General features: G+C 33.8%; 2 protein-coding genes across 2 annotated transcripts; one reads left to right on the top strand and one right to left on the bottom strand.

Annotated features, from left to right (window-relative positions):
• Window positions 1-2,545: 2,545 nt before the first annotated feature.
• Window positions 2,546-5,532, bottom strand: LOC115695841 (uncharacterized). Its single transcript, XM_030622929.2, has 2 exons — window positions 5,316-5,532; window positions 2,546-3,653 (listed from the first exon to the last, which is right to left on the bottom strand). The coding sequence occupies exon 2, from the start codon at window positions 3,168-3,170 to the stop codon at window positions 2,694-2,696; it is 477 nt and encodes a 158-aa protein (XP_030478789.1). The 5' UTR covers window positions 3,171-3,653; window positions 5,316-5,532; the 3' UTR covers window positions 2,546-2,693.
• Window positions 5,533-10,664: 5,132 nt separating this feature from the next.
• Window positions 10,665-21,360, top strand: LOC115695854 (uncharacterized). Its single transcript, XM_030622944.2, has 8 exons — window positions 10,665-10,917; window positions 11,631-11,706; window positions 12,346-12,429; window positions 13,291-13,410; window positions 13,494-13,572; window positions 13,676-13,762; window positions 20,619-20,684; window positions 20,923-21,360. Exons 3-8 carry the CDS (start codon window positions 12,374-12,376, stop codon window positions 20,998-21,000), a joined length of 486 nt encoding a protein of 161 aa, XP_030478804.1. The 5' UTR covers window positions 10,665-10,917; window positions 11,631-11,706; window positions 12,346-12,373; the 3' UTR covers window positions 21,001-21,360.
• Window positions 21,361-22,818: the final 1,458 nt, after the last annotated feature.

The following is a 22,818-nucleotide window of genomic DNA, read 5'->3' as shown; positions in this document are numbered from 1 at the left end:
TTTTCTTAATGAAAACACATGGACAAATTGGATCATTATTGTATCCCTTCTTTAATAAATATTCACTTAAACGGTTGTACCACATGCGTCCAGATTGTTTTAAGCCATAAAGGGATCTCTGTAACTTATCGAACATATCTCTTTAGGCTTAAAGGTTAGTGCTTCAGGCATCTTAAAACCTTCAGGGATTTTCATATAAATATCATTATCAAGCGATTCGTATAAGTAAGCTGTCACTACATCCATAAGATGCATTTTTAAGTTTTCAGAAACTGTTAGACTGATCAAATATCGAAATGTGATTGCATCCATTACAGGAGAGTATGTTTCTTCATAATCAATTCCAGGTCTTTGAGAAAAACCTTGAGCAACAAGCCTAGCTTTGTATCTTACAATTTCATTTTTCTCATTTCGTTTTCGAATGAAGACCCATTTGAATCCTACTGGTTTCACATCTTCAGGTGTGAGAACAATAGGTCTAACAACATTTCTTTTGTTTAATGACTCTAACTCAACTTGCATAGCATCTTTCCATTTATCCCAATCATATCTATTTTGACATTCAAAAACAGATTTTGGTTCTTGATCATCTATTTCATTGACTATATTGCATGCCACATTATAAGAAAATGTCTCATCAATAACTTTTGAATCATTTTTATTTGATGAGTTTTTAGTCCTGACATAATCAACTGAAATCTCTTCACTTACTTCACTTGCTTTCTCTTCTAGAGTATTTCCCTCATCTTGAATTTTTATATGGTTATTTTCATCCATATTGGAGTCATCATGCTTATCTGCTCCTTTTCTTTTTCGAGAATTTTTATCTTTGGAACCAATTGGTCTCCCACGCTTCAGGCGTGACTTAGACTCATTTGCGACTAAATCTTCAAGTTTTCCTTTTGGTATTTCAATTCTAGAAGGAGCATTTGCAGCCGGTATATATGATTTAGTTACTCTTTTAGTGTCAACAAATGCATCAGGTAATTGATTAGCTATATTTTGTAAATGTACAATGTTTTGAACTTCTGATTCACATTGCCTTGTGTAAGGATCAAGAAACAATGATGATGGTTCACACCATGTAATATCTTTATGTAGATTTTTCTTTTCTCCCCTAATGTTGGGAAAAGATCCTCATTAAAGTGACAATCAACAAAATGTGCATTGAAAATATCACCTGTTAAGATATTTGATAATGGAAGGAGATTCAAATCCAACGTATATTCCCAGCCTCCTTTGAGGGCCCATCTTTGTGCGTCGTGGTGGAGCAATGGGAACATATACAGCACAACCAAAGATTCTTAGGTGAGAAATATTAGGTTCTTGACCAAGTGCAAGTTGTAATGGGGAATACTTATGATATGCACTTGGTCTTATGTGAATTAACATTGCAGCATGTAAGATTGCATGACCCCATACTTCTACAGGAAGTTTTGTCCTCATTATTAGCGGTCTAGCAATAAGTTGTAGGCGTTTTATCAATGATTCAGCCAAACCATTTTGAGTATGTACATGAGCAACAGAATGCTCAATTGAAACACCAATTGACATGCAATAATCATTGAATGCTTGAGATGTAAATTCACCAGCATTGTCAAGCCTAACTCTCTTGATTGTATAATCAGGAAATTGTGCTCGCAATTTGATTATTTGAGCTAAAAATCTTGTAAATGCAATATTGCGACTTGACAATAAACATACATGTGACCATTGCTAGATGCGTCTACTAGTACCATGAAGTATCTAAATGGTCCACATGGTGGATGAATTGGTCCACATATATCCCCTTGAATTCGTTCAAGAAATGAAGTTGATTCAATCTCAAGTTTTCCTGGTGAAGGCCTTGTGATTAATTTTCCAAGGGAACATGCCTCACATGTAAATTTATTTGTTTGAGGTATCTTTTGACCCCTTAATGAATGACCATGTGAGCTTTCAATAATTCTTCGCATCATTATTGAACCAGGATGACCAAGACGACCATGCCAAGTATTTAATATTAAGAGATCTTTACTTTTCTCTTTAACTACCACATGTGACTCAATTACACTTATATATGTATAATGTAGTCCAGTGGGGAGCATTGGTAGTTTTTCTAGTATGTATCTTTTTCCTGCATTACATTTAGTAATGTTCATATATTTCATGTCACCCTCAGTAGCACACTCAGTATCATATCCATGAAGATATATATCATTAAAACTCAACAAATTTCTTTTAGATTTTGGTAAAAATAAAGCATTGTTTATAGAGAACTTTGTTCCATTTGGTAATAAAAAATTTGCTTTACCAATACCTTCAATCAAATCTGCAGGACCTGATATGGTGTTGACAATTGCTTTTGTTGGTTTTAAGTCAGAAAAATATTTTTTATTTCTAAGGATAGTATGTGTTGTGCCACTATGCAAAAATCTCTGATATGATCTTTACGTTAATCTTTATTGAGAGTACAATCCATTTAACACTTCAAGAGATAACAATAAGAATGATGTGAGAAATATATATATATATATATTTATTTCATTAAATAGAAATAGTACAAGACAAAACATTAATAGGAATACATAATACATGAAACATCACAAGTAATGAAATAAACTGAAGATAAAGGCATAATATATCAAATATAGTTGTTAATGCTAGATTATACTTAATTTTCTCTGGCATCACAGCCATGAGACTCATTATTATCATTGAGCATCTAGATGAGTTGAATCATTCACAGGATCATATTGTTCAATTAAGTTCACTTCCTTCTCCTTTTCTTTTACAGAAATTTGATACAAATCACAAAGGTGTTTCGTCGTATGACATGTACGAGACCAATGCCCTTTTGTACCACATCTATAACATGAATCTTCAGGATTTTGAGGATAGTTACCATGAACATTCTCATCTGCATGTTGTCTCTTCCTTTGGTGGTCAGAATTTCTTTCTGAGGAATTATGACCATTTCGTCCACGTCCTTGGTTACGACCACAACCTCTTCCTTGGCTTTGGCCACGACCACGACCTCGTCCATAATTATTATAGTTTGTGGCATTTACTTCTGGAAGTGCCATTGAACCAGTAGGTCGTGATTGATGATTCTTCATTAACAGTTCATTATTTTTCTCTGCTACAAGGAGACATGTAATAAGTTCCGAATATTTCTTAAAATTACGCATCCTATATTGTTGTTGCAATGTTAAATTTGATGCATGGAATGTAGAATACGTTTTTTTCCAACATTTCCTCTTCTGTGATTTTCTGCCCACAGAATTTTAGTTGAGAAACGATTCTGAACATTGTTGAATTATAATCATTGACCTTTCTAAAATCTTAGAAACGTAGACCATTCCATTCATCACGTGTGGCTGGAAGAACAACATCCTTTTGATGGTCGTATCTTTCTTTAAGATCTTTCCATAATGCACTTGGATCTTTTATAGTAAGATATTCATATCTTAAACTTTCATCAAGATGTCGACGGAGAAAAATCATTGTCTTTGCCTTTTCTTGGGATGTTGCATTATTTATCTCCTTAATGGTATCAGTAAGGCCCATTGATTCTAGATGCATTTCAACATCAATAATCCAAGACATATAATTTTTTCCCATGATATCAAGTGCAGCAAATTCATTCTTCACAAGATTTGACATGGTAGCAACTATAGCAGAATACCAAAAAAAAAAAACAACTTAGATTTTATTATCAAACGTTTACAAACATAATATTTGAGAAAAAAAAATTACAAAGTGGATACAAGGTATGCAAGAAGTAAGAGAGGATAAAAACCAAATATAAGGAAAAAAATAAAAAACCAAAAAACTTCATCTTCTACAAAGTATATCATAAAATGAACTAAAATAAAGATACAAAATAAAACAATTAGATCAAGATTAATTATTTTTAGATGAGATTTTTTTTTTGTACACTAAGAAGAAGAATGAAGAGTTGATTTTATAAAATTTTGAGTGAGTATTTATAGAAAAAAAATATAGCCGTTGATGAATAGTAAAATAGAGGTTGGAGAAAAAATAGCCATTGGTGAATAGTGTAATGGCGGTTTAGAGGGAAAATATAGCCATTATTGAATAGTAAGAATAAGAAGAACAAAAAATGGTGATCATGCTCTTGATTTTATGAAATAACAATTGGAAATGAAATAGTAGTAAATAATGACAAATATATTTTTATATTTATTTATATGGCCAATTATGAAGTCGCTCACTTCATTTTGAGGGATGTGAAACTGCAATAGCACTATAGTCGTTGGATTGAATAGACTAGTCTTTTTTTTGATATCTAATGGTTAATATTTGTCCAATTTAAAATAAGGGAAATGAAAAATTGAAAACCAGCAACCTATTCATGTTTTTGTACTCTTAATGTTTGATTTTAAGAAAAAAAAAGTTTGGAAAGTATGATTATTGAAATAATGGATCTACCAACTATCACTGTTTTGTTGCTCTTTATCCTCTCCACATTGGCAGATATCTAAATACATAACACAACATTATAGCCATTGTTTCCTCTGCAGCTCAAATTTAATTAATGGGATGCCATTTGTAAAGCTCTTATCTTTATATTTTACTCAAATTCATGGCTATTACTTTCTAAACCTAAATATGTTTGGCAGCTCATGACTCTGTCGCTGCTGCACCTCCTCCCAAACTGAAAAATCCTCTTCATAGTTTTTTATGCTAGTATCAACTCAACCAACTGCAAAATACAACTCTCCTTCCTATAAAATACTTTTTATTTTGAAGTAAATACAAGTAAACAAAAAAATTCATGAATTGCAAAATTACTTTATTGACCCTCAACAGTATAGTAATAGTATAAAATAAGGAACAACTAAAATTTGAAATATTATTTAAATATTTTTAGTGCAACTCCCAGTTATATAACCGGTTATTCAAGGTCAAAAGGTAAAAAAGTAACCTAATCTACAGTAAAAATAAAATTGTCCTATATGAAGGATGTGAAATCTCTATTGTAAGTGAGGTATTGCATAAATCCCCTATTTATATATATGTATAAAAGCATTAGGAGGTATTACCTTCCATTCACAGTAATGTTAAAATTAGATTAACAATAATAAAGAGTAATAATATATATTAAAAGTTAGATTAATAATAATAATTTGTTAAACGTTAAGTTATTTATTATGTTAGAAGTTAATTTAGTTATAATAATAATAATTATGTTAGAAGTTAACAATATATATATTCTCTATATTATAATAATAAATGTTATGTTAGATGTTTAAATTAATATAAAATATATTTCTAGAATAATTGAAATATATGTATAAAAGATAGAGTACCTATATGAGTATGATGAGATAGAGTGATCGTGCTGATAACGTGTTATAAATTTAGACAGATATGAATATGATACTTGTATTCTTTTCTGCTCTTTTCTTACTTTTATTTCTCTTCATCAAACTTATACATATATATAGGAGAATACATGCATGCATATACATATAATTATTCAACTTTACTGCTACAAGTTGAATACTATTCTATAGTATTGTAGGTTTATCATGTAGATGTAGAGTATACTACATATCTATCTGTAGTCATTCATAACAGTTAAATAATTTTTTTGCAAGAAAATATTTTTTTTTAAAAAAAAGTTACATGATTTTAGTGTAGGCAAATTTTATATTTATAATAATGTTATTTTATAATTTTGTTTTTTTGGACAAAAGAGGTATACTAAAATCATTGAATACTAAAATTTGACTTTTAAAGGTATAAGATATAGGATATATTTGTCATTACAAATAATACACTATTCATTTTTTTAAAAAAAAGTTACATGATTTTAGTGTAGGCAAAATGAATTGAGCCAATTGGTGGGGATAATAAGAAAAAAAATAAATTTTATACTTATAATAATGTTATTTTATAAGTTTGTTTTTTTTTTTTTTGGCAAAAGAGATATACTAAAATCATTAAATACTAAAATTTGACTTTAAAGGTATAAGATATAGGATATATAAGATATATTTGTCATTACTTTTTTTTTTTTTTGATTTAAGCGTTTATATATTACAACATATTTTACTTGGGACTCGAACCCAGGACCTCCAACACTCACACACCCATCTATGGCCACTTGAGCTAGCCTCAAGTGGTTAGATATATTTGTCATTACAAATAATACACTATTCATCTAAGGGGTATATGTGTCATTAAAATTATCACCTCATTAAGACACTTTTAAAATAGTAAGATATACAATACATGTCAAAAGGCCACGTGAAGGTGAAGGAAGGAGATTGTAAAAAATCAAATGGTGTAGTCAAATCAAATGTCAAAGGTACTAAAATAACATTAATAATTTTATCTTTTTTTTTATTCTGACAATGAATTGTCACTCATCTCAAGTCTAATCCATAGAAAAGTTATCCTTATTTTAAGGTAACACTAGTACTAGAAGCTCAAACTACACAAAGGATAAAAGCTACAAGAGATATCCAATTGTCATCTAATATTATGTATACATGTATTGTAGCACTTACAAAAGTTTTTTTTTCTTTCAAAGTGGCGCTCATCCCAATGAAGTATACATAATGTCCTCACAAAAATTATGAGCAACAAAATCTCATATAAAACGTAATACGAGATGATATATCCCTCCAAATATATTTATGATGTTTGACCTTACACATATGCCTTTATTTAATATAAGGGTTACACTTAATTACAACTCATTCTTATATTACTGATATAAGAACTCAGTTTACTGATATAATATGTGCCTCAATTCCTTCGCCTCATCAGTAGTATTTTGCTCATTGAAAAATTATATTCAATTATTCATTCCCTCATTCCTTTACTTGAATTTATCTTCAACTCTAACTAGTTAGAATCTCACATTGAATAAGATGAGGCGCCAACAAATCAAAGATAAACAATACACTTGTCTTGAAAATTACTGATGCAATAAGCCCTCATCAAGATAAAATTACTCAGATATATTCATTCTAACTACTTCAACTTATACCGGCAAAATCATTTTCAATCTAAAATCACGCTACAGGCACTTTGAGTCAATCATGCACACCTAGGAGTAATGCTCTTTAACTTGAGTATAACTCAACTTAAAGAGCAAAGGACAAACTGCAGTGGCCAAAAATAGCTCTAAGCCCAACGAAAAGGCCCAACGATCGAAGTACTTACAAAGCCCACTTATAAGTCAGAAATAAGAAACCCGTAAGCCCAATGGCTCACATGGGCCAGACCCAATCCATGCCTTTTGGGTCATACCCATATTCGAATGTCCAACCCACAATAAAGCTTGATCTTAAAGTGTAATGTTAGGGTTGACACGTGGAGGAAGAAGAACGTTAAGTTTCCCAACTAACCCACAAAAATAGCGATCTTCCCTAGCATAGCGGAGCGAGAATATCAACCCTCTAAGTGATACGCTAATGGGAGGACGCTCATCCAGGAACGAACCTAAAAGATGACGCTCACCCCTGGAGAAGTGGAGGAAGACCGTTTCTCTAGGGACGGACCTCGTTTCAAGAGGTAGTCGTTTTCCTAAGATAATAAATAGGCCCACACTGGGACTGAGTGGGGGATCGAAAGATATACGAACATTCACTCTCTCTCTCTCTCTCTATAGTTTTACGACTAAACTTATCATTTCTCTACGATTTGACGTACTCTACATTTCGGTGAGCAAAGTTTGACGGTCGATCATTGCATAACCATAGACACAGGAAGTATCTATTTACATTTCTTATTTTTTTTTTTCTACTTCACACTTTAAGTTTACTGACTTGACCGTCAGAGTGCCTTCGACCAATACCACCCCGGTGTCCCAAGGTTTCACGATCATCTTTTGTCTTTGTTCCGCAGGTTGTCGTTGCCCATAAACGCTCATTCCGATCATTGTAGATTTTAACGTCTACAACTGGTTTCAGCAAATATATATATATTAATACTATGGTTCATACATTCAATATATTGAGGAGAAGGGACCTCAAAATTTATGATAATGAGAGAAACAATTCGATAGAGCTCACTAACAAGAACTCACAAGAAGAAAAGCTCCTTAGAAAAAAAGTTAGCGGCTGCAAAGGTTGAAGAAGATACAATCCTTTACCCTGAAGTTCAGTCTATTTGGATTGGGCCAACGAACAAATGGGCTTTTGAATTTGTTTTATATTTTGAATGTTGTTTGTGCTTTGTTTTTAACTTTTTTATTTTTTATTTTTTTTTATTTTTACCACCTTGAGGACAAGGTGATTTTGAAGGGTGGAAAGTGTTAGACTATAAAAATACTATAGGGGCTTATTAGTAATTTATAAAGGCTGTGAAAGTTTATAAATATGTAATTGTGTAGCTATTGTTGGATATAGATTGAGAAAATAGAACTTTGGTTCAATTGGAAGATTGACACTATCTCGAAGAGTGCATTTCAGAGATTTGTCATGTCTTAAAGATGACTATTATATATTAGTGAGAGAGAGAGAGAGAGAGAGAGAGAGAGAGAGAGAGAGAGAGAGAGAGAGAGAGAGAGAGAGAGAGAGAGAGAGAGAGAGAGAGAGAGAGAGAGAGAGAGAGAGAGAGAGAGAGAGAGAGAGACTTTTTTGTCTTGTAAAAGTACTTTTTGGAGGAAAAGATATTAAAAGTATGAGTATTTTATTTTTAGTTGGGTATTATATTAAAAGACCATGCTAAACTATTTTTTTTGTTTTTAATTGAAATGAGCAGAATAGAGAGGTGAAATAAAAATAGACATATATTATTATAAAGTATTGAGAAACTAAATTTTAATATTGGTTAAAGTTTAAGTATTTATGAAAATTTCCTATATGTATAAAATCTATTGGCAACCAACCATCTACTTACCACTTGGTGGCTAGCAATACTAGAAGTAGGAGTGTTCATAAAATAGTCCATTCAATCCAATTCGCACAATCCAATATGCAAAGTATAGATATCCGTACTTCTGCGGATTGGATGTTGATTAACATGTAAAAGTAACCGACCCAATCCAATCCACACATATTTATTTTTAAAATTATAGGTGGCGTTTGGTAACACTTTTTTAATCAGTTTTCTGTTTTTAAAAGTGGAAAAGTAAAAATATTTTTCAAAAACATGATCTATAAAACTGTTTTTACTTTCCAATTTTATAATTAGAAATCAAAACTAAAAAAAAAAAAAATCACTTTCAATAATTTTTTAAACAGTTTTTTTTTCGTAATCAATCTTTTGGATTACGACCAGACCCGAACCAAATCTCCTCCCCACGGCCCTAGCACTAAACCCGACTTTTGATCCGAACCCGAATTCGACCCCGGACTTAGACCCGACTTAAATAAAATCAAAAAATAAAAATAAAAATGAACTTTACAGAACACACTTTTGTTTTCTGTTTTTAAAATTGAAAAATAAAAGTTATTACAGAACGCATTTTTGTTTTTTAAAAATAAATTTTTTAAAAACAGAAATTTTACTTTTATTTTGTAATTAAAAAATTAAAAATAAAAGTGTTACCAAACGACACCATATATAACTAATATTTTATGTAAAAAAAAATAATAATTACATATATTTCAAATTCAATAGATCAAATATTTTATTTATTCTATTCTTATATATATATATATTTACATACAATTTAAATAAAATTAAATATTTTTTTATACATACAATTATTTATTTTATTTGTTTTTTGTTGTTGTTAGTTATGTGAAAAAAATATTTTTTGATAAATATTAAATAATTTAATATGAAAAGTAACCAATTTAAAAGGGAAATTTGAATTTCTATGCTTACATTAGGGAATAATTTTTTCCCTAAACTTAAAATAGGGAATATTGGTAAAATGGGATAACATTTTCTTAATCCCCACAATACCCCCCCCCCCCCCAATTTGAAACCATCAGCCCTCTCTCTCTTTCGCCTCTCTTTCTCTCTTTCTCGGTGCCGCACCCACACACCCACGGCCGACCGGACTACGCACGACCACCGTCCGAACCACGCACGACCCAACCCCTTCTCTCGGACCCAGCCCCTCTCTCTCTTCCTCTCTCTCAAACTGAAAAAAAATACCAGAGGTCCGATGGGGTCCGACCAATCGGACCCATCGGACCATGGGTCCGACCATCGGACCTCTGGTATTTTTTCTTTTCAGTTTGAGAGAGAGTAAGAGAGACACATTGGTCCGATGGTCGGACCCATGGTCTGATGGGTCCGATTGGTCGGACCCCATCGGACCATGTGGTCCGACCATCGGACCTCTGGTATTTTTTTTTTTTCAGTTTGAGAGAGAGGAAGAGAGAGAGGGGCTGGGTCCGAGAGAAGGGGCTGGGTTGTGCGTGGTTCGGACGGTGGTCGTGCGTAGTCCGGTCGGCCGTGGGTGGTCTGCCGTGGGTGTGTGGGTGCGGCACCGAGCGAGGGAGAAAGAGAGAAAGAGAGAAAGAGAGGCGAAAGAGAGAGAGGGCTGATGGTTTCAAATGGGGGGTATTGTGGGAATTAAGAAAATGTTATCCTATTTTACTAATATTTCCTATTTTAAGTTTAGGGAAAAAATTATTCCCTAATGTAAGCATAGAAATTCAAATTTCCCATTTAAAATAACAGATCTAATCGGGTGGAGATTGAATTAGATCAAAAACATAAAATTCGAATTTAATACAGATCAATGCACTAGGAGTAAAATAGTAGAAATTAGATTGGAACACCCAATTGAAAGCATTGAAAGCACTGTTCATTTCTTATAAGTTTTCTATTTGTTAAGGTCTACGTTTTCCCATAGACATTGGAACTATTAGTGCTAGTGCTAGTGCTAGTGCTTGTGAATGGAGAACCAGAGCAACACTTAAAGCTTGAAATTGTTTCTGTTCTGAGTCCCATTGCTAAGACCTCTCTGCAAGCCAATCAGGGAACTTGACACAGGTTTCATTCCATATATATAATCTTTTTTTTTATATATATAAAATCAAACTCTCTATTCTTGTTTATCTGAATTGTTCCCTTCTCTTCTTTTATTTGTTCACTTCAAAATAATAATAATGGAAAAAGTTGAGTTTTCAAGTATTTAAATTCAAACCAATTTACTAAGGGCTCGTTTGGAACGCCGTATTAGGTCGTATTGTATTGTATTGTATTATATTGAATTGGATTATATATCATATTTTTATATAATACAATATTAAACTTTAATTTATACTAAAATATTATATATTTAGGTGTCCATAAAAGTTGATACCACATATAGATTTACATAAAAATATTGTATAAAATACAATTCAATATAATACAATACAATACAATACGACCTAATACGACGTTCCAAACGAGCCCTTAGTGGATTGTACTTAGCCATGTTGATTTTCTTTGTTTTTCTCTCAGTAGCAAAACATATTAATTTGTCTTCCAATTGTTTGATGGAATGCTCCTGAGAAATAGTTTCTTTCGTGTAGAGAAACAATGTACTTATTTAATTCTCAGAAGTGTCACGTAAAGCCATTCAAAGTGTTTGACTAAATGCTTCAATGGGGAGGACCAAAAAAAAAAAAAAAAATCCCCAGCGGGGCATGGCGGTCCAAACTTTGAATAAATGAAACCCACCCCCCATTAACAAATTTTATTTCTGACTTTAATCTCAGAAGCCCATCTTGTTTCGGACGTATACCCGCTTGAAAGTCCTAAAGCTCAGCCAACTCCACTACCCTTGTTCCAAAGGTGAGTTTTGTTACTTTTTGCTCTCTTTTCTTTTACGATATTGTTTTCGTTGTTTGTTTCTCTGAAGATTTTCAGGGTTAGTTGTGGTTATATGTTATTTTTATTGGATCTTTGTTAGATTTGAGCTTCAAGGTAGCGTAGGTTTGTGGAACCTCGAATTAATGGTTGACGCCCTGCAAGTTTTTGATAAAATGATACACATATTAGCTACATTTATCTTTCTCTGTCTTCGTTCACAACAAGTTCAATGTAACATTTGATTTCGAAAGGATGTAGGCAGAGTGATTGGAAAGGCTTCAATGCAATTGGGTATCTTTTGAACTACCTTTCCAATAGCGAGATACTTTTGGAAGTGATGAAACCAATTTTTTTTCTAAGTGAAACATTATCCTGAGCTGGTACCTGAGAAGCACAAGGTTCTCTAGAAGCTAGAACTGTACTAAAACTGACCCGCTCTACCCCTCAATCTTTCTGGGGCGGTGTAGGTTTTACTCCCAAGCTCGAGATAAAGATGTTTGGTTAATATTAAGAGTAGTGTAATGTGTGTGTGTGTGTGTTATAATCTATTTTCTGAAATTAGCAACACTTGCCAACTAATGTGGGGTTTAATGATTTATAACAAGAGGATAATTCACGCAGGACTGAGATAGGTGTACAGTTATATGAAATGGGGGAACCATCGTTTTATGAACGGATGATCAATCATCTCCGTGCAACATCCAAGTATGTGTACCATCCTTGATAATGAGGAACCATGATTTCTGCCAATAATTTATAGCTTTTGTTTGAGTACACCTAAAATATTTGCCTATGAACAACTTATGCCAACTGTTTATTTTTCTTTTGTAAACAAAGTTATTTTTGTCTATGATAAATTGATTATATTATTGTATGATACCTTAACATTTTTTTTTATTTATTTATTATGAGATTGTATACCTCCCGATTCATGACTTTAGAAGTCATTATTTGTTAGATTTTAGCTTTTCCTTGCTCAAAATTTCTTGGTCTTCGGAACTTAAGTTAGGAAATTGTTACATTTCACAGACTTACCTTCTCTGTTGAGACTCTTTTATTTTCTTTCGAAAACCTCCATTGTTATTTTTTGAATTTTGGCCTTGTTAGTTCGACTGGTAGACCTCGTAGTGGTCCTAAGGTTTTTCTTTGTGGGGATTTGAACCTTGGAACAAATGCCTACCTACACTTTCCAGCACTCCTCCTTACCACTAGACCACCCCTTGGAGTTAGAAAACCTCCATTGTTGAGACTTAGAGTTCAAATCTACCGTCCATTTTGTTAAAAAAGAAGAAGAGAATTCTATGTTTCTTTTGTAAATGCATTTGAATCAAGTTTTGATATGGTGGAAGTGCAATGGAAATTTTTCTTACTAACATTGATAATTATCTATTTTACCGTATTTTGAGCTGACTTAGTTTTCAAATTTAACATACGGATAGATATGGTGGGATGCCGATGTAGACAATTTCCTTATTGTTCTTTAAATGAAGTTTATGTGTGTTTCTCTCAGGTTTTCTTTTTATTTGACGTACTTCTAACCCCTTACAATTTTGTTTGCGATTGAAGGTATTATACTGGTTATCCAAAGGATCTTGGGCCATCACGAGTTATTGATTTTACTTCAGAGCGTGACTTTGTTCATCTTCTTCATGAAGGTTATCCAGTGGTTGCTGCTTTTACTATCAGGTCATTTGGATTCGGTTCTTATCTGTTTCTCCCATTTTTCAATTTAATTGTTTCTCAATATCAAAATAGTTTGAATACTGCAGATGTAATCTTACTAGACATTTGGACAAGGTACTGGAGGAAGCTGCATCTGAGTTCTATCCACATGTAAAATTTATACGTGTAAGTTATTATTGTGTCATGTATGTTTAACGAATTGTCAAAAAGCTCAGTCAAAGTTTTTAGTATGAAATTTTGTTTTATCATTACGTCAACACAATTTCAGGTTGAATGTCCAAAATATCCGGGTTTCTGTATTTCACGGCAGAAAACGGAGTATCCATTCATTGAAATATTTCATACTCCAGAGCAAGTAAGATTTTTTTTTCCTTTCTCCTACTTGTTTATTTGTATGCACCATCTTTAGCTATATTTAGTCATATTAGCCACTTTTTATTTTAGAAGAGATCTGAGTAATATTTTTTAATTTTGTTTCTTTTTAATGATGTTATGTTATTGCATTTAAATGATATCTGCAAATGTGTGACATAATTTGCATGTTACTCCAGCTGGACAAATTTATGTTTAGTCTATCAATAGGCATAAGGTTGAGTTATATGCCAGTAGAATCACAACTGACATAATTCATTATGGATTGATTGATCTATCATGCTCATGTTGGATCGTTATTATGGCTGAAAAACTACATTGGCAATTTGAGGATATAAAAGAGAGAAGATAAAATATAAATTGCTTGCAGTTTTTATTTCTATAATCACAATTGCACCTCTTCTTATCTATGAGTCTTAGTATCATTGGAAAATTAAAAACAATAGGAAGCGGGAAAGGTTCCTTTTCGTTGGTGTTGATGTGATTTGGATTTATCTTTTGGATAAGATTAGGGTGTGCTGTGTGGTTCAGGAGTGTGTGTTGGTTGACATTCTTATTATTGGAGTATAGTGGAGTTATTCAAAGGGTGATAGGCTAATTATCTGTTGGATTGAGGTAGAATTTTTTAAGGATGAATAGGTTTGTGATCTATAGGATAGTTCTGCAAGATGGAGACCGAGAAATGGCATTTGATTTTCTAAAAAGATAAAAATCTTTGATTTTGTTTTTGACTGGGAAGTTGTCAACGGTGTCCCATTTTAAAAAACTAAGAGTTTATTTGCTCTTCTCTTATATGACCATACGAATTGCAAACCACATCCTTCAAGTATTTGAGAGGCTTGCTTTTTTCTTTTTAGAATGACCAAAACAACAATAGCCTCTAGGCACCTTTTTTTTTCATGAGCTAGGCTTCTCTGTTTTTATACAAACAACCCCTAGTAGTGATTAACAAATTGCTTGATTTTTTTTAAACATCAGCCCAAGTGTTACTCTTTCCAGAATAGGTGAATCTTATTAGTAATAGTATCTAGTCACCTTTGACTTTGAGAATGAGTGATTTGTTGATTTTAACTATTTATGCTTTATACAATGCTTTTTCAATTCAATGTTTGAGGCTTGCGCCTCAATACAACTCTCATTAGCAAGACAAAACACCTTGGTACTTAACATTGCCTTTTTAAAAATTGGTGATCGTCACGAAGAAGCTTCTTTGAACCCAATACAAGCACGATGTCCCAAGTGTTTCTAGTGAAATAGTCATGTATTTAAGTGCTAGGACATAATCCAAAGTTCCTCTATACAGGTTTACATTTTGTGAACCAGTAACACGGTTACCACTTACCAGACAACCTAATCTTAAGATCATTCCAAATTTTCGTGGTAGCATCAGTTGAACCAAGAAGGATCTGTTCACAATTCGATTTCAACTCCCAGAAGGTTGTTGTTCTCACTTGATCAGGACTTATCTTTGTAAAACAGACCATCTCAATCAAAGTTCAGGCTTTATTAAAAATTTACAAAAGAAGAAAGAAAAAAAAATTAGTGCATCACATGGATGCATATAAAAAAAACCATATATCTGTTTGAGAATTGATTTTAACTCTTCTTTTCTTTTCGTCAATGAGTCTTACTTAACATATTATGTACAGAGTAACTTTCATTTATTTTGTTGGTCTCTTCTCCTTCATAGTTAAAAGAAAATAACTTTCTTTCGTTAGAATGATGATTGACACTAACCAACATGAGTCTTTCTAGCGTGTTTTGTCTTCACTCGCACATTTTTTCAGAAAATTTCCTACCCATCCTAAGAATGTTTCAGGTCAAACACGCTTAACTTTAGAGTTCTTTAAGTGATGGACCACTGAAAAGAATATGCATCATAGGTAGTACCTATCAAGTCATTTAAACCCACTTTAACTGCGTAGTCTCATACCTACACAGTCTTATATAAATTTTAATTTATTTTATCCTTAATCCCTTTAGCACACATCAACCCCGTTTGCTTTTTGTTTATAGCTAAAATAGGAAATAAAAGTTTTTTTTTTTTTTTTTTCGTTCGAGGTGTTTGGATGTGATTAAATTTATATATTTATCTTTTAAGAATTATGTAAATTATTTTAATTTTAAGATTCCTAGTTTGTTTAGAAAGGTCTTAATTTTTTTTCCCAAATACCTTTATGATTTTTCTAATCCTAGAAGCTAAACTAAGGCCATCAAAATCTGATTATCATTTATAGCTGCTCCACTAGGGTATGATTCTAATTTTTATTTATAATAGTTACTTTATAATAATATGTGATTATTATTATTTTTTTATTAATTTTGTACATGTAACATTAATCTATCATGCAAGTTGTTGATATTTATATGATACTTTTGGATTTTTGAAACTCTAAATGTACGTTTAAAGCTGTTTGAGTTTCCTATATGTTTTGACTTTTAGATTTAAAAACCCCTTTTAGAAGAAGCTATGAAAGCTGAAGTAGAAGCCTACTGAAACTTAACCTCTAAACTAATTATGTGAAACTAAATTTTAATTTAGTGTATACATTACAAGGGCTAGTGGTATTGGAAGTAGTACTAAAAACAAGATCGAACTTGGAAATACTGTTACCCATTAGTCAGAAATAATAATGAAACCAGGTGTATCTTTTGTGGTGGTATTATTAGATTTTAAGTGTCATATTTTTCATTTTGATCCAAATAGGAATGCAAAAAAGTTTCCGAATGTATTACCTGAAGTGAAAGCATAGATGTTGCATAGTACTCAAAAGAAAAGCTAAACAAAAGAAAACAATGTTAATGGAAAATATTTGTAATCAGTTGCATCGCCATTTGTTTAGAAATGAATTTCTTTATGTTGACGATGGAAAAATTTGAAGCCTCATTACGTACTCAATATTTGAACCACCAGTAAGCAATTCTGTAAACATAAATCCAATTCGTCCACTCCTTTAATGAGTTGTGATCCAGCGTGACTAGGCTTCTCGCCGCCCATCTTTGCGCTGATCTCAATCTTGCATGTGCTCTACCACCAACGACATCTGAACCAAACTGTTGTGGACTGAAACATAAACAAATGCACATTATTGTTGATGATGAGTGGCTCGGAGGGAGTTGCTTTTCCACGAATGAAAAACAAGTTCTCCACCACTAGCAATGCGGCCACAACTTCACCTTCTTCACTGAGGATGGCATCCGTTTCCTTGCGGAAATGGTCAATGGCAAGAAATCGTCGATTTGGCGCGTCCAATTTGAAGGAACCGCGAGTCTTCTTTGCTCCTGATTCTCAGTGATGCAATTTCTCTGAAGGATCCATGGGACAAGTCAAGACTGAAGAATGGAACGAGCGAGATCTACATGGATCGAAACTGATGGGAGCTTTGTTGCCATTCAACACGTTGTCGAGAGGACATTTGCGATTTCTTGTTGCACAACAGGATGATCGTAGAGTTGAACACCATCAGAAGTGAGTTGCGCATGAGCAAATTGACCCAATCTTTCTTTCGTAAACGTGAGATAATGTTCAATCAGAGAAGTGAATGATAGGAATTTCCTATCATTTAAGTATAAATATTGGCAAAAGAAGGGAAAATAGAGCCACACAGTAGGAAAATGGAAAGTAATAGCTATATATTGATAGTGGAAAAGCAAATGAACAAGTTGTTGGGTAATCAAGAGAGCGAGCACTCGGTGTGCAGAAAGTCATCCAATTCAATTACAACCGACCGATCTAATCCCAACTGATCCAATAGAATCGGATATCCAATCATAATTGGATCGGATCAGATGTAAATTTTGAAAATCCAATCGGATCGGACATCCGATCCAATGGATAACCGACCAAACCGATCCAATGGTGATCCAATTATATTTATATATTTTTTAAATACATTCCTTGTGTCATACCAATATTCTGCCCATGCCAGCCACTTAACTCATTTCTTAGGCTTTTCGCCAACAAAACAACGTAAGTAAGTCTCCAAGCATCGATTGACAACTTCCGTTTGACGATCTGATTGAGGATGATAGGTTGTACTGTGCTTCAAGCTAGTGCCTTGCAAACGAAATAGTTCCTTCTAGAACAAGTTAAGAAAAATCTTATCGCGATTCGAGACAATGGAACGTGGAAAGCCATGAAGTTTGACCACCCCCCGAACAAAAACTTCAGATACAGTAGCTGTCGTATAAGGGTGTCGTAGGGGAATAAAGTGCCCATACTTAGTCAAACGATCCACAACCATGAGACATAGGCAATCCTTTGATGAAATCCATGAAAATGTCTTCCCAAACTTGCTCGGGAATGGACAAGGGTTGAAGCAAACCGGTGGGGGATTGAGCTAGATATTTATTTTGTTGACAAATAGCACATTCTGCCACAAACTTTTGAACATTTTTCTGCAAACTTGACCAATAGAGGTCAGTTGCTAGCCGCTGAAAAGTTTTAAACACCCCTGAATGGCCTCCGACCTTGCTGCAGTGATACTCTTGTAATAACAATGGAACACATGGTGAAGTAGATGGCAACACGAGATGGCCACAGAAGCGCAACACCCCTTGCACTAAAGTATATCCACCCCCATCATGACCCTTTTCCAGCTCCATTAACTTCAGACAACAGTGGATCAGTTTTTACCCGGGCTTGTAATTCTGGAATGGAAATGACATTGGGGACAGAAATAGCAGCCAAAGTAGAGTCGCTGTGGACGGGCGTCTGCTGCCTAATTTTCGAGCCCAGGTCTGTACTGAATTTCAAAGTTATATCCCAAGATTCTAGACAACCACTATTGGTGCTCCTCTGCCACCAATCTTTGTTCGAGAAGGTACTTGAGGCTGCGCTGATCTGTTCGAACAACAAATCTACGCTCAAGGAGGTAAGGACGCCACTTGTGAATAGCAAGCATGATGGCCATTTCGCTCATATACTGTTTTGGCTTGTGACCTAGGAGACAAAGCTTGGCTGAAATAGGCTATGGGTCGCTGATTTTGCATCAACATCGCTCCCAACCCAACTCTGGAAGCGTCCGTCTCTACAATAAACGAACACGAAAAATCAGGTAGGCCAAAACTAGTACTGAGCACATGGCTTCTTTCAATAGTTGGAAGGCCTGTTGAGCTTCCTTGTTCCATCCGAAAGCATCTTTTTATGGCTGGTCCGTCAATGGTCGAGCAATAGTGCCATAATTCAAATTTACGAAAATATCCCGTTAATCCCAAAAATGCCCAAAGTTCCTTGAGAGTTTTTGGAACTGGCCACTGTGCCATAGCCGCTATCTTAGCTGGGTCTGCTGAAACTCCTTGAGCTGAGATGATGTGCCCTAAGTACTCGACACTATTTTGCCCATTTCTTTTGGTTGGCGTACAATTGGTGCTACTATAGTCGCCTTAAGACTTCCTCCGAATGATCAACATGAGCTTCCAAAGAGGGGCTGTACACTAAGATGTCAAAGAAAACCAGCACATTAAACGTTGCTGGAGCATTAGAGAGACCAAACGGCATGACAAGGAACTCATAGTGGCATTCATGGGTGCGAAAAGCCGTCTTCTCGACATCTTGTGGGGCCATTCATATTTGGTGCCAAAATTAGGTCAAAAGCAAGAGAGGAAGAAGAACGGTGAGATTATATTGCAAAAATGACATAATTGCCTTCTATTGATACCCAGGAATTCGAGAGCCTAGTTCTCTCTCAAGAGGTTACAAGATAATAAAATTCTTCTCACCCTAAAAAGACAAATCATACACCCTTTATTCCCACAAAACGAGTGCACCCAAAATAGCACACACTTAAACACAACTCACATAACAAACTGTGCCAGCTCAGCTATTAATTTCTTGTGGTGTCGACCACGATACCTTTCCTATTCTTTCAACCATATACAAAGGTTAAGGGTGGCCTATCAAAATACTCTTCAATGTTAGTGACCCACGCGTATGGATCATCGCTGTAAAAAATGAGTTTCGAGTTTTTCATGGTTACCGGATCGACGTGCTCTGATACCATTTGATAAGAATTTTCTATCATTCAAGTATAAACAGTGGCAAAATAGGGTAAATAGAGCCACACAATAGCAAGATGGAAAGTAATAGATAGTGGAAAAGGAAATGAACAAGTTTCTAGGTATTCAAGAGACCCGACACTCTCAAGAGCTATTGCTCACAACAAAATAATTCTCTTTCCCAACCCTTTTAATACACTCTTATATATACTATCTCAATACCCCATTACAATAACTATTCACCCTCTTTATTTAATACCTAAGGCCTATCAGTGAACTTCTTGAATTGAGAATCCAAATGTTGCTTGAAACAAGATTCCATAGATTTCAAGAGTTCAACAATCTCTTCAGCTTTCATGGTTGAGAGTTCTCTCAATGAAATCACTCACTGCAATTGCTCTCAATGAAAGCATCACTGTTAGTGAACAGGATATGCACTCTTCTATAAAGAAGACGATGAATAAATATAGATTGCTGTCCTTAGTATTTTTGCTTGTGATCTCTTTTATTTATCAATGTCATCAGACGGAAGTGCTGCCTTGAAAATTCTTCTTCAAGACTATTTTGTTTGCAAAACTTCTTTATTGGCACTGAAAAAGGTGATTTCTTGTTTGAGAATGCAAGTGAGAGAGTACGAGAAAGTGAGTACAAGAGGTTGAGAGTAAGAGCTAGAAAGAAAAGTGATGAAGGGTCATAATGATTTATTGAGTCTTAATTTGGGCAATCCTTGACTTCTCCCAATTTCTAAGCTCGGCCTTTTAATTTGATTTATGTCGTGCTTGATAGACAGATTTTTTGTTATTTATTTTTCTTATCAAAATTATGATCTCGATCTTCTTCAGGCACCATCTAATCAAGGAAGGATTGTGGATACAAATATTACAAAGTACTCGGTCAAAGTTATTCCTGTAAGTTTTGGGCTTCTTAAATGAACTGACATTTCTTGTCTTTTTTAGTTTTGATTAAGTAATTGGTAACTTAGATTTGAGCTATGACTAGCATTTTACAGTCATTTTTCTCATGTTGAAGTCCTCTTCCTACCTACACAGTAGGAAAAGAAACTCTATTTATTTATTTTTTTTTTACCCCAATCAAGAGTCTTATTTATATACATATACATATATATATTTATATTTACATGTCCAGTACAACTACGATCTTAGTGCCTATGGATTTAGAGAGTTTTTCAAGCGCCACGGAATAAGGTCATCAGATCCAAAGTGAGAGGAGATTGGGAGGTGAAATTCAATTTGGTCATTTGTTCCTTAAGGTTTGATCAATCTCGACTTTATACACTGAAAGACAATAAACTTTGGAACAGTGGTAATATTATATCTCTTTACTAAAGTTTACATGGAGTTAGGCATGTGTTTCAGATTAGCCGTTTTTCTCTCGAAGAAGAACGAATATCAAATTGTTTTAAAACAGATGTAATTTTATCCAGTTTAATTAAGATCTATCACGGGTTATGAAATTAAGCACTTGTGTGAGTGAGAATTACATTGCTCACAGTATATGGATTTTATCTTCGTTTAGTATGGAGGATGCTGATTCCTAACTGGCACAGTTATTGATTTTAATTAATTTGGAAGTGTACTGATATCTGCACACATTTAATACCAAAATATTGCTCACTTGTGTAGTAGGTGATTTTAATCATGTGGAAATCATCATAAATAAATATGGATATGGTTAGTTGAAATTGTAACGTGAATATTTATATTTTTTTTGGCATAAATTATTTGTTCACATATTGGCATAAATTGTTTGTTCACATATCATATTGGGTGCTTCTACGGTATGGTGCATTTTGACATCTAAATAGTTTTAATGTTTATTTATTTTTATTTAAGATATGCAAAATTTTAAGAAATAAAATAATTTATAATAAGGTTTATGCAATCTATTTTACACGCGTATAAAATAAACGAGACACGTGTAAAAGATTATTTAAATATATTTTTAACGCATTAATTATTCAAAAAAAATTCAAAAATTTGTAGATTTTTCTTTCCTAGAGAAAAGAAGGCACAAAACCAATAGCAAATGGATATATAAAAAAGAAGCATTGAAGCATTAAGGCCAAAGACAAACAGGTAGTTCCCACCACTTTACTTGAGAGGAGCTTCTAAAGATAAAGCAAGCTTTGTTGAAGAATGAGTCATAACACTATTTTTCATTTACAATGAGAGATGGAAATTGGTGAAAAAGAATTCCACACCTGATAATTGTCTTGGAGAATAATCCCAACCTCATTGTTAGTATGATGTCGGCTAGAAATAGAGTTACACACTTAAATGCAGTTCGAATAGATGTGAATTTGAAGGTAGCCAAGTTGAAAACAGAGCAACATGCTTTGAAGCTTCTGCAACCACAAGATTGTAAGTTGCCTTTAGAGGCGTGGTTGAAGAACACAACACAACACCACACCATGACAATCTTGAATTATCCTTAATTTAATGAGCATCTTGTCATTATTAACACCAACATCCACAAACAACTCAACCTCACTTTCTGCTAGCGGAGTAAGAGCAATCGGGCAAGGTGGAGTTGAGCTGAGGACCACTTGTTGAACTCCCATACCACTCTTCAGTGCGTCCTGGTATCGCCACAAAAATTAAGATCCCAAGCCCCCACCATTGCATCAATCTAACAATTTATTGTCATGAACATATTGGTTCTGCCTATACCAAATTCTCTAATATAGAACCAAAAATTCTCCCACCTCATTTTTCTCAAGAATATCCATATACCCAATGAGCACTTTGTGAAAGGAAGAAGCACTGCTCAAACTATCCAAGCCTTTGAGATGCCAACCCTGACAAATATTGTAAGGGAAGGCACAACCAAAGAGCATGAATGCTAGTCTCATTGTTTTGAAAACAAATTGGATAAACTTGAGGTGAAGAAAGACCATGTTTAGAAAGATAACCATACGTTGGCAAAAAATTAAGAGTAACTTCCAAGCAAAATTTTTAACCTTAGGAGGTAGAGATAGCGACCAAAGAAACTTCCCCCCATGGATATTGACCCCTTAAGGAC

The sequence above is a fragment of the Cannabis sativa genome, chromosome 6, assembly GCF_029168945.1.
Source record: "Cannabis sativa cultivar Pink pepper isolate KNU-18-1 chromosome 6, ASM2916894v1, whole genome shotgun sequence".
Classification (NCBI taxonomy): domain Eukaryota; kingdom Viridiplantae; phylum Streptophyta; class Magnoliopsida; order Rosales; family Cannabaceae; genus Cannabis; species Cannabis sativa.
Note: the sequence above shows the minus strand (reverse complement) of the source record. Positions and strands in the feature narration are given on the sequence as shown.

What these genes read in the sequence shown, in the direction of transcription:
- LOC115695841 (XM_030622929.2), bottom strand. Translation starts at nt 3,170, where the DNA reads ATGCGTAATTTTAAGAAATATTCGGAACTTATTACATGTCTCCTTGTA.
- LOC115695854 (XM_030622944.2), top strand. Translation starts at nt 12,374, where the DNA reads ATGGGGGAACCATCGTTTTATGAACGGATGATCAATCATCTCCGTGCA. An exon ending in CACATGTAAAATTTATACGT is followed by an intron (nt 13,573 to 13,675) that starts GTAAGTTATTAT and finishes ACACAATTTCAG; the next exon opens with GTTGAATGTCCAAAATATCC. An exon ending in TATTTCATACTCCAGAGCAA is followed by an intron (nt 13,763 to 20,618) that starts GTAAGATTTTTT and finishes GATCTTCTTCAG; the next exon opens with GCACCATCTAATCAAGGAAG.